This window comes from Myxocyprinus asiaticus, chromosome 32 (assembly GCF_019703515.2).
Source record: "Myxocyprinus asiaticus isolate MX2 ecotype Aquarium Trade chromosome 32, UBuf_Myxa_2, whole genome shotgun sequence".
Classification (NCBI taxonomy): Eukaryota; Metazoa; Chordata; class Actinopteri; order Cypriniformes; family Catostomidae; genus Myxocyprinus; species Myxocyprinus asiaticus.
The window spans coordinates 14,161,556-14,173,946 of record NC_059375.1 but is presented as its reverse complement, the minus strand read 5'-3'; the positions used below and the strand labels follow the sequence as shown (position 1 = coordinate 14,173,946).

Here is a 12,391-nt window from a genome sequence, read left to right as displayed (position 1 = left end):
CAAATGCCTGCAGAAACAGGTATATAAAACATTATAATCTCTTTTGATAAACGTACACCTGAAGCACAAATGCTAGCCCTGCAGCAATGTTTATCAGTTGGGTTGCTAGGAGACATCTCTAATGAGAGTCAAACCCCTGCTAAGCTAACGGGAGCATTATAGTTCTGAATATCAGGGAATGGAATGCATTTATGGTTGGAGATATCCAGTAGGAATATCCCACATCCAACTTGAATGGAACGCAGCATAACTGTGTACCCTGACGAAATGAAATTTATTGCAAGCAACATTTAAATCACAAATATTATTAGATGGATTTTTCCAGGTATTATAGACCTCCCTGGTAGATTCATATGAAAAATTATGATTTTTGAATGCCTGTTCGGGAGACGTTCATTTCACAAAACAGTCATGCTGCAGTTAAAATTAGGCTTGCTCTAGCATTAACTGTTGTTTCAAGTTCTGGCTTCCGTGCGTGGACATGTTTTTAAAATGTCAATTGGTATTATTAGTTAGCTTTGACATAATGTATGATGCCCAAAGGCATAGGGTGTCTTATTCATTGTGAAACTGTGTTTCCTTAATGGCATGAATCACACTGATGGCCTAGACTTTAAATGCACGGGCCGCCACTGGGTGAGAAGAATATAATCTCAGAATGCTTTTCTGAGATGTGGGTTGGCTCTGTTTTGGCGGCACGAGGGAGACCTACACAATATTAGGCAGGTGGTTTTAATCTTGTGGCTGATCAGTGTGTATATATATATATATATATATATATATATATATATATATATATATATATATTTGTTTTGTGGAAAAACTGAATTATTTTCTAAAATGCTTGTGATGGTTATGACAGCAGTATTTTGAAAACCAATTCTTAGTAATATATATAAAAAGTCAATTTAATTGCACACATAAATACTAAATTAGCTGAAAAACATTATTTTCTTATGAAAATCCTTCCAAAAAAGTGCAAAGTAGAATTTGGTGGCCCGGAATTAATACGTTTACTTAAGAGGGAAAGTTAAAAAGTCTGGCAAAAGGACAAGGCCTAAATAGTGTAATGATGCCAAATTTATCCTTTAAACAATCTAAATTAGAGAAAAGTCAAAAAAAAAAAAAAAATCAAGTTAAACAGGGCACCAAGCTGGTTAAGGTTTTATGAGGACTTTTGAGGAGTATTTTTTTTAACCAAAACGTTGAGGCTGAAGGTCAAATTAACCCTCAAGAGCATTTCAACGTGTCCCAAATGGTAATGCGTCTTTTTTAAATCGGCATTTGCTGTTACCTCTGTAACCATCATTACATTAACGTTAACCGGGATTAAGCTACTGTGTTACTGTTAAGATTTTAGAAAGGCTGCATTATAAACAACATGAGCCTAAACATTGCCTAACTAGATATTTGGCTATTGGTAAACACTGACCAATAGCCCTTGTGGCCTACAGCGGGAGACTTGTACCGAAAGGGTAAGTTGTGATTACATTTTGATAAAAGATTTGATAAAAGACAAACACTAATTAATTGTGCATATTAAGACCAAGAATGTATGTATTTAGAAAGTAAATGGGGCCCATTTTAATTTCATGATGACATTAAGGCCTTGGCAGTCATACAATCACCAAGTGACAGAATATTGATCCCATATGCAGCAAATATTTGCCATTGGTCACCACGACCTCTACAAGCATCGGCTTGACATCCTGAAGGAAGAGGAATTAGTCAAAAGACAAATATAATGGAAAGAAATGTTTACTGTGGCAGCATCCCAGCAGGAGCCCACACTAAATTATGAATTCTGGGTGCTTGACTCTCTGCTTTCATAGTTACCAAACTCACAGTTCTGCTGCCATACTGTGCTAGCTGAGCACTTGCACCTGGCCACATGCTCACATTATGTCTCATCAGTGTGTTTCATAAATCACAAGGTACTGTGTAGACCATTGTAATAAGAGGAGTCTACATCTTGAAACAAAATTAGTTACAATGTTTGGCAAGAAAACTTTCAAGGTGATTTTCGTCCACTAATCAGAGATGCTGACCACTGTTGGACCCACAAACTTCCAAATAATATGCTGCCCAGCAAGACCTGATTAAAGTAGGCAGTTTGTGACAAACCTCTGATTATGTGGGAGATACTTGTGTTGCCCATCTTGCTGAAAAGCATTACTGCCAGTACAATTTAAAGACTGATTTGTCTATACCGCTTCCTCTAAAATGCAGCATATAACTGCAAAAGTAAAAAATAATCAAGCCCTTACTAGACTCAACTGAAAGTCCCATTTCCTTGGGGCAGAAAAAGGGGTATACATTTTTTTAAATTATTTATAGCTATACACTCACTGAGAACTTTATTAAGAACACCTGTACACCTACAGTAATTATTCATGCGATTATCTAATCAGCCAATCATGTGGCAGCAGTGCAGTGCATAAAATCATGCAGATATGGGTCAGGAGCTTCAGTTAATGTTCACATCAAATCAGAATTGGGAAAAAATTTGATCTCAGTGATTTCGACTGTTGCATGATTGTTGGTGCCAGATGGGCTGGTTTGAGTATTTCTGTAACTGTTGATCTCCTGGGATTTTCACACACAACAGTCTCTAGAGTTTACTCAGAATGGTGCCAAAAATCATCCAGTGGGTGGCTGTTCTGCAGACGGAAACGCCTTGTTGATGAGAGAGGTCATCGGAGAATGTCCAGACTGGTTCAAGCTGACAGAAAGTCTACAGTAACTCAGATAAACTCTGTACAATTGTAGTGAGCAGAATATCATCTCAGAATGCACAACATGTCGAAGAAGACCACGTCTGGCACTTTATTAGGACCATAGTGTTCCTAATAAAGTGCTTAGTGAGTGTATAACTATATATACATATATGCAGCTAAACATCAAGCCCCTACTAAGGAAATATACTGTAGTCGCAAAGCTCTAGGGCAGTCACACTCATAGATCTGTGCACTGCTGGCAATTCAAACAAAGTGCACAGCAAACAAAACTGTGAGTCACTTTATCTTCTTTAAAAGAAAAGTAAAGAAAAGAAAGTCTTATCTGTTGGCTCTCTCAATGTCCTAACTGATGTTTACAAGTATAATATTCCCTTTCTCCGAATTTAAATGAAATTAAAGTAATGAGGTTGTAAATATCAGATTGCTTTAAGCTCCCTTCCATAATATCAGTCTAATTATAGTAATATAATAATGGTATAGGGAGACTGGGTCTATTTTTCACAAGGGGAACTTGTCACAAGGGCTATATCTCTGTAACTATAAGATTTTCAAGTCAAAAGTCCAATTGCACAAATGCTTGTTTTTGTTTTGTTTTTTTAGCAGTGGCTATCTTTGATGCTGTATGTTGTCAGAAGGGTCAAAGCTTGTTAAATGAACTGTATCTTTATTTCCAGGGCAATAAATGTGGAAATGTTCAATAGCTGTTTTGTAGACAAGACTTTAAAGGAATAGTTCAACTTAAAGGAATATTCCAGGTTCATTACAAGTTAAGCTCAATCGGCAGCCTTTGTGGCATAATGTTGATTACCACAAAAATTTGTTTCAACTTGCCAGTCCTTTTCTTTAAAAAAAAAGCAAAAATCTGGGTTACAGTGAGACCCTTACATTGGAAGTGAATGGGGCCAATTCGTAAACTTTAAAATACTCACTGTTTTAAAATTATAGCCAAAATGTGTGTTAACATGATTTTAGTGTGATAAAATCACTTCTTAACCCTTTCTGTATACAGTTGTATCTAATTTTAAACTAATTTTGTTGCAATGGTGACAGTGTCTGTAACAAATAAGTAGTAGTTCATCCACCTAGAATAATAGTCCGCTGCAAAAATGACAATATAAACAGCTCAAATAATGCATGATTTTTAACAGAATAATTAATGTAAGTGCTTTTTTAAAATTATAAACTTCATACTTCTGCCTTTAAATTCTTCAAAAATTGGCCCCATTCACTTCCATTGTAAGTGCCTCACAGTAACCTCAATGTTTTTATTTTTTAAAGGAAAAGAGGGACGAGTCAAAATTATCTTTGTGGTAATCAACATTATGCCACAAATGCTTTCATTTCACCTGAACTTTTATTTAACTCGGAAGATTCCTGTAAGAACTTTAGCGCTAAACATCGAAGTTCTCATGTGAACACACAAGCTGTTGTGAACGAACTTCTCTCATAGTGCTCATGAATGCAATGGATGTTAAGATTTACACTGAAAAATGACTAAAACTTATGGTACGCCTTCAAAAGACTTATTAAGGATTATGAGACACAAGTCGCATAGACTACTTTTATGATACTTTTGGGTCCTTTTTTAAGCTTTTAAGCTAAGTGAGGCACTATCCATTGGCATTGTACAGAAACGACGGATAAAAATATTCACTAAAACATCTCCTTTTGTGTTCCACATAAGAAAGAAAGTCAAAATGATTTAGGAGAATGAGTAATGAAATGGACTTTCAAAATTGAACCAATGCTGAGAAAAATTAATTGCCGTAAAAAGTATGACAAATAGCCTCAGTTCCCTCTCTGTTATTCATTTTGATCAACAGCGGTCTGACTCGGTTAGCTCGTTAACAAATATCTCACATTATTTAATATGAAGCACAAATTTAAAGCCTTGATGTTTACCTCTCCCAGCGGCTCACTTTCCTCTTGTAGTAACTCATGAGCTCCTCATGCTGCAGTAGCAGCTCATCGGGCCCCAGCTCTGGAAAATGGATGTTGTACAGCGGGTGTCTGAACAATCGATCCAGCTTGGAGCTGTGCTCTGTGGAAACTCGCGTGGAATTCTGGTTCAACATCCACAGTTCAGTTACGGTACCTCCATTACCTATTGTGCCATTAGCATCCCAGCATGCACAGTTTTCTCTGGGCAGGTAATACCAGGTTTTCAGTCTGGGAAGAAGAACAAAATGGATGTCAGCTGCCAAGAGGGTGACCAAAGTTATGGCCACCAGTAACCTGTCTCTTCTCATGTCTCCAGACAGTGACCAAAAAGAACTGCAGTGTTGGAATATCAGATTTTCCTTCCAGCTTCCAGAGATGTTCTCAACAAAGTTAGAGCAGATGGACTTCCACTTGACAGCGCTTGTTTCTGAGAAAACTACGTTGTTGGATGATCTGATTTAATTTCCAGTTTCCAGAGATGTTCTCCTAAAACTTGCAGCAGATGGACTTTCACTCCAGAGTGCTTTTTTCTGCTCATCAACAGGTCCAGTACCTTCTTGTCTGACCAGACCAGTATTTTCCCCTCTTATTCCATTCAAGAGAACCGTTTGTTTTCATCATAGTAGCTCATACAGCTGATTCAGAGAGCGCAGTGCTCCTTTGAGTCAAGTTGACTGAGAGGTTGCTTTGAAGACACTGTTCTCTTTGCCTTCAGCCACGTTGTCGGGCTGTCTCACAGATTGGAGTGTGGATGCATCACGCTTCCTTTGCCTTTGGGCAAGATTCCAAATGCACCATCCCATTTCCCATGTAGACACAGCCACCAATCAAAAAACACACACGCAGATAAAAACACACACACAGGAGGGAGAGAAAGAGAGAGAGAGGGAGAGGCAGGGAGAAAAGGAATGAGACGGAAAGCAGGTTTGAGTGCCAGCACACACAAACTGTGTATGTTTTCAGTCGAGAAATAAAAAGGCCAGGTTTTTTCTTTGCATGAAGTGTTAGTTGGGGAGGGAGCAGCGAAATGTGTACGTTTCATTGAGACAGCACAACAAACTGTTGTGGAGGTGGATGGGACTCACAGGAGGTATTTCCCAGACTGCATCTGTGCCACTGTGGTATTCGGAAACATCTGCCGTTTGATTGGGTGTGCGACTACATAGTGTGCGTTTGCGTGTCGGCTGTGAAATTGAATTCTGAGATCCTTTGTCATTTAAAAACAATTGTGTTTTGGGGAGGGGAAGAATAGACCCAAAAACAACCAGCCACAACTGTAGTAACATTTTTGCTCAATTAAATTTCAGGGTTCCTTTCACATATTGCAGCAGTTTTGAGGTGAAATGTCCATTGAGTGGCGCTAAAAGCTAGTTAAATTTTCTCTCAAACAGATTAGGTTATTAAGTTTAATGCTTTATCGAGTTTTAAATCAACAAAATCTACCTACCTCCCTTCCCTAAACCTTAAACATAAACCTAACCAATAGTGTCACAAAAAGCAAATGTGAGCTGAAAAATGCAACTGCTGAAGGAACCATGTTATTTAGAGATGCTTCTTCGTCACTTTCGGCTCATGTGTCGGCTCACATGTTCAGACTCAAACCCCGGTCCTTTGCATTGCAAGTGCAACGTGCTATCAGTTGAGGTAACACACAATTTGATCATGCTTGAACAAGCTTGTAAATGTAGTTGGTTATGTAATGCATTAAAATGTATCATCAAGTCATGCAATATAGTAAAAATGTTTTTGTGTTTATGAACTGATAATCTGCCGTTTTACTTGTTATTTGCACTGTAAAATATATATATATTTGTTTATGAGTTATAAATTTAACTCATATTTAGTGCTTTTTTGCATGGGCTTTTTGAGATTAACAGACGTAAATAGATATGTTTCTCTTACAGATGAAAAAGTATTGAACTGATTGAATGTAGATGTGAAAAGTTTAGGTAAGTTAGCTGAACTTAATTAGTTTATTTAGCTGAACTTAAATCAGGGTAAGTTATAACAACTTAACTTTGGTTTACTGAGCTTTAAAGGTGCACTTAGTAATTTTTTCCTCATTAAAAAAGTTTAAATCCTAAAGACATGAATTGTAATTTTGCAATATATGTAGGACATCATGAGCACTCACATTAAAATGAAGACTCCAGTCATATCAGTAACCTTATAAAAGCTGTTTTATTCTACATGAAGAGGGTCCGCACATGGGGGCTGCCATTTTACAATCACATGACCAGCTGAATACTACTCGTTTAATCTCATGGTACGTTTACACGACAAAAATGTACTAAAAACAGAAAAGTTTTTCCTTTGTGTTTTTGAACGCAAAGTAGTTGGCGATGTCACTTTGTAAAGAAACACTACGCGCCTGCGCAAATAAGCATTCTTCCACAGAGCGGTGAATACAAACAATGAAGATGGCGATCGCTGGTTGTAGTAGTGATGCAGTAAATCTACACTTTGCTGGAGAAGTGTCAATAAACTCAAAATATTGAGCAGCACAAACACAGTCCTGTAGTCCGCCATTGTAGTTTTGAAGTACTCGCGCGCATGCCTATAGACTGAACACGTAATACGCGTGCACATGACGTCATCGTTTTCACAAATTCGCATTTTTGTATGTTTACACGGAGATGATAATGGCATAGTTTTCAAAAACTTGCACTTTGAAACCCGTTTTCAAAAGTTTGAGTTTTCAGGCCCCAAAACGCCGTTGTCGTGTAAACAAACAGCCAAAACGCATAAAAAGTTTTCCGTTTTTAATTGAAAACGTTGTCGTTTAAACGGCCCCTCAGTAACCGTCCTGTTATTTGACACTTTCACTTATTGATTAAAGTAATCATGGCTGACTGTTAATTAAGGATGGGCAGATCGATCCTAAAGTATCGATACTTCCGATACTGATGTTGTTTCAAAAATATCGATCATCACACGAAAATATTCATTAAATTTTTTTTTTTTTAAACTAGGGATATTATTTGGTTACCATGAACAAGAACAATAATCTTCAAAGTGCTTCAAAGTGAAATAAAAAGGATTAGGCTATATTAGTAAATATTTCTGAACAAATCTTTTATGTGACTCAGAAGAACGAGTAGTCTCAGAGAGTGATTCGTTCATTTTGTGTTGGCCACGCATGTGCATTGCGCAACCTCCATTCGTTTGTTACGTGAAAACCGCATAGGCGCTGTACAGGAAACAGAAATTATTAGTTCACCTTTCAACTCTTTTGGTCCGAATCATTCGTTCTTTGGTTACGTGACAGCCGTATATGCTATGTGTTGCTCACACAGGAAACAGAAATGATTAGTTCACCTTTCAACTCTTTTGGTCCGAGTCATTCATTCTTTTGTCATGTGACAGCCGTATACGCTATGCACATACGGCTGTCACGTGACAAAAGAACGAACGACTTGGACAAGAAGATTTCAAAGGTGAACTAATCATTCCTGTTTCTCATAATTTGTCCTTGGCTGCATTATAAATTTTTCCTTATTGGGACTATAATCAAAGTTTGCGTAAGTAGACGTGTTGGGGGGATTTGGCTATGGAAAATGTAGCATTTTAATTGAATTCTGCTCAAATGAATGAAATGACTCGAATAAAGATTTGTTCATTTTGCTGAATGAGACTCAAAGATTCAAGTCAGTAAAATGATCCCTACCTTCACTAGCTTCTTGAGAAAAACAAGCTACATATTTTTTTTGGGGGGGGGGGGGGGGGATTTTTCCCCTTTTTCTCCCAATTTGGAATGCCCAATTCCCAATGCGCTCTAAGTCCTCATGGTGGCGTAGTGATTTGCCTCAGTCCGGGTGGCGGAGGACGAATCCCAGTTGCCTCTGCGTCTGAGACAGTCAACCCACGCATCTTATCACGTGGCTTGTTGAGCACGTTGCCACGGAGACATAGCGCGTGTGGAGGCTTCACGCCATCCACTGTGGCAACCACGCTCAATTCACCATGCACCCCGCCGAGAACAAACCACATTATAGCAACCACAAGGAGGTTACCCCATGTGACTCTACCCTCCCTAGCAACCAGGCCAATTTGGTTGCTTAGGAGACCTGGCTGGAGTCACTCAGCACACCCTGGGATTCAAACTAGCGAACTCCAGGGGTGGTAGCTAGCATATTTTACCACTTTTACCCAGGCCCCTACAAGCTACATATTTAATAGTTTGATTTGGTCAACACTTGACACACAAACCTAAGAAATGGTGATACTCAACAAACATCAACTAAAAGATAAGCTCTAAACATCACCACACAACTATTAATCAACAGTTAAGACAAAAACAACAGCAGCACCACTAAAGTCTGCAAATAGCAAAAAATAAGCATACAACACTAACCTCATTATTTATTCATGCTGCAATGCATGCTGGGAGCTTGCTGTTTGTTCAGACAATTTTGTTAAGCATGTTGAGATTACAAATACACTTGTTAATTCAGCGTAAGTATAGAATCACAACTTAATATGTTAAGTTGACTGGACAATTTAGTTGTGTCAACTCAAAAAGTAATCTTGATACAACTAGATTTTTTTATTTATTTATTTATTTTTACAGTTTTTGTTGTAGCGCCTCTAGTGTTCATTTCACCAGGAAACCACTGTGATACAGTACGTACAACAAGCCACATACAAATCATTTTGCAAAAATAACAGATATAGTAACGTGATTCTATGAGACCAGGTTGAAAAAAATTAAATGGCCATATACAGAATAAACAGGCTTAACCAGTTCAAAATCTAATTTTTGGGCCTACAAAATAACAAAAATATAGGTCTTTCCCAACTGTCAAGGGGTGAAGGAGTCCAAAATTGCTACAGTATTTTGAAATCTCACTGTCGGTGTCAGTTCACTGGTCAAAAACAAATATATCTTTTTGAATGAAATCACATGGCCATTGCAGCTGTTGTTGGTGTCTCAAGACTCTGAAGATGTATTTGGGTAACACTCCATCCATTTCTACCATGAGATGACCTCAATATGACTGAATGCCAGCAATTAAGAGTGTGGCAGTATGGAACTTCCACAGGAAGGTGTTTTTTGGTCATGACTGGGTTGCTTGTGGAATTCTGACAGCCAACTCTGTATTTTGCTGTTTACTTCATGGTGTTCCAGCTTGGAAACACTCTCATTGCACTTCATTTTTATGCCCGATTGGCAGCTTTACTGATGTCAAAAGATTGAAATATTTCTCTGCCTAAGATTTGTGCTTTGTGTACTCTTTGTTATCTGTCTTGGATTATTCATGCAGATCAGCTCCAAAGCTTCCAGGAATTCATTCAACAAAATTGCATTACAGCACGTCAAGAGTTGTCTTTTGGGAAATCTTAGTGTGAAGTTGCAAAGTAAATGTCCTACTCATCAAAAAAAGAAACATTCATACACTAGCACTGAAAAGTTAGGACACACTTGACTGAATTAATTTTTCTCATGATCTTAGCCTTTTGATCTAAAAAAAGACAACAAATTAGTTTTGTACACAAATATAAATTGTGGCTATGTATGAATCTCTTCAAAGTCCATTCACAGGTTTTCATATGGATTTAGGTCAGGGGTCTGACTTTGGCCACTCAAGTGCTTTGACCTTCCTATCCTTAAGCCACTGCGTTGTTTTTTTTTGGTGGTGTGTTAAGGGCCATTTTCTTGTTGAAAGGTGAACCACCTGCCCATATTCAGGTGTCGAGCAGATGTCCACAGATTTTTCTCAAGAATTTGGGTGTACATGGCAGCATCCATTTTCCCTTCAATCCTGACCAATTGCCCAGTCCTCACTGAAGAGAAACACCCCCATCACATAATGTTGCCACCACCATGCTTCACAGTAGGTGTAGAACAGGTATGTTCTAGGTGGTGTTTGGTTTTCTCCAAATAGCACTTAGAATTCAGTCAAAAAAGTTTAATTTTTGTCTCATCTGAACATTAAACCCTTTGCCACATGGAATTAGAATCGTCCAAGTGTTTTTTCGCAAAATGCAAGCGAGACTTGTGCCCCTATTTCAGAAAAGTCTTCTTTCTTGCCACCTTGCCATACAGGCCAGCTTTGTGTAAAGCTTGGGAGATTGTTGTCATATGCACAGACTGATCAATCTTAGCCATAAGAGCTTGTTAATCCTTCAAAGTTGTCTTTGGCCTCTTGATAGCTTCCATGATCAATATCCACCTGGAATGGTCATCTAACACGTTTTATTCTAAAGTAATCAAATCCACTACAACTGATGTTAGCTGTGGGCCAATTATCCAGGTATGTGATCTGAATGGTGATTGGTTGCACCTGAGCAAGTTTGTAATGGTTACTCTTAGGGGGCTGATCACTTATCTAAACCAAGTATTTTACTAATTAATTTGTAATAACTGTTCTTGACCAACAGTTGCTACTTTGAAAAAGTCTTTCATTTGTGTTATTTCATCACTTTGATGACTTTACTATTATTTTAAAATATGAAAAATGTAATAATAAAGAATAGTAGGTGTGCAAATCCATGACCAAAGGAACCTGGCGGGATTACAAAAGGAATGTATACAGTTAAACACATTTTGCATCCTTCATACTCAAAGTTTACTTTTCTGCATATCAGACAAATACATTCCTTACTGAGAGGGAGTTTTTGCATTCCCAGACGAGAGCTTTAGTGAGCCTTCATGTTTTAACATCATGCTTTTTATGATGAGAAATTTGTATGTACAGTTGTCCAGCTCTTTGTCACCGGATAGATGGAACAACTAATAAATCACAGCACAGAGTTCAGCTCATGTTTGGATGATGAATGTTCCACTCACTGAGCGCCAAAGGACAAGAGGTGCAGGTGTGTTGAGAATCGCAAAGTAGTGTTAATTGTAGAAGGTATTTCATGACCCATTATGTATGAATTTATATGGTACTAGCGGAAACATTGTGTTAAAATGCTGTCTTATGGACCATCATTTTTCAACTTATTTGATTTGAACACCAATATAGCATATATTATGACTTCTCAAGTTCACCTAGAGAAGAATTATGGGCATTTTAATGAGGAATGAGTACTAATATGGACCAAAAAATTATTCTAAAATCTACAAATCGTTTGAGGACCTGGCTGCCTGTGCTTCTGTTCATTTTTTGAATTTTGCATGGTTAAAAAATTTCCAGAGAAGTATATACTGTATTTTGGTCGAGTTTTGGTAGGAGTGGTCACAAGTTTCTTTGCACATGGTTTCTGACTCTGTGGTGTTGCAGTGGACATTCCTCTGGCTGCTAAATGTGCTTTCAGCAAGTACAATCATAGGCTGGTAATTGGTATGTATGGACATCCTGAGGCCACAGTGCTGGAGACACATTGAGCTGCTTACAGTTCTCACATGGAGTCCCTTACCACTGTGTGTGTGATCAATATGCTTCTGTACAGTAACTGTAATGTTTAATGTGTGTGTTCATGTATTTCATGTCTTTTATTTTGAAAAGTTTAGTTCCTGTTTTCATGTCATGTGTCCCTAGTCATGTGATGTCCTGTTTTCCTTCCATGTTCATGTGTCTTGTTTTCATTGGTTCATTGTTTGATTATCTTGTTTAGAGTTCTGTTTATTCATTGGTTATGTTCCCCCATGTCTAGTATTTAAGCCCTCATGTTTTCCATTGTCCCTTGTCAGGTATTGTTATTGTAACATTGTTGGATAGTTCATGCCATGCCGTGCCGTGCCGTGCCGTGCCATGCCATGCCATGCC

General features: G+C 38.0%; 1 protein-coding gene across 1 annotated transcript in view; it reads right to left on the bottom strand.

Annotated features, from left to right (window-relative positions):
* The window catches only part of fam20a (FAM20A golgi associated secretory pathway pseudokinase), a 29,034-nt gene extending 23,562 nt beyond the window's left edge, over window positions 1-5,472 (bottom strand). Inside the window, exon 1 of the mRNA XM_051666570.1 lies at window positions 4,641-5,472. Coding sequence (XP_051522530.1) covers window positions 4,641-4,987 — 347 coding nt within the window. The 5' untranslated portion in view covers window positions 4,988-5,472. The remainder of the gene's footprint in view (window positions 1-4,640) is intronic.
* Window positions 5,473-12,391: the final 6,919 nt, after the last annotated feature.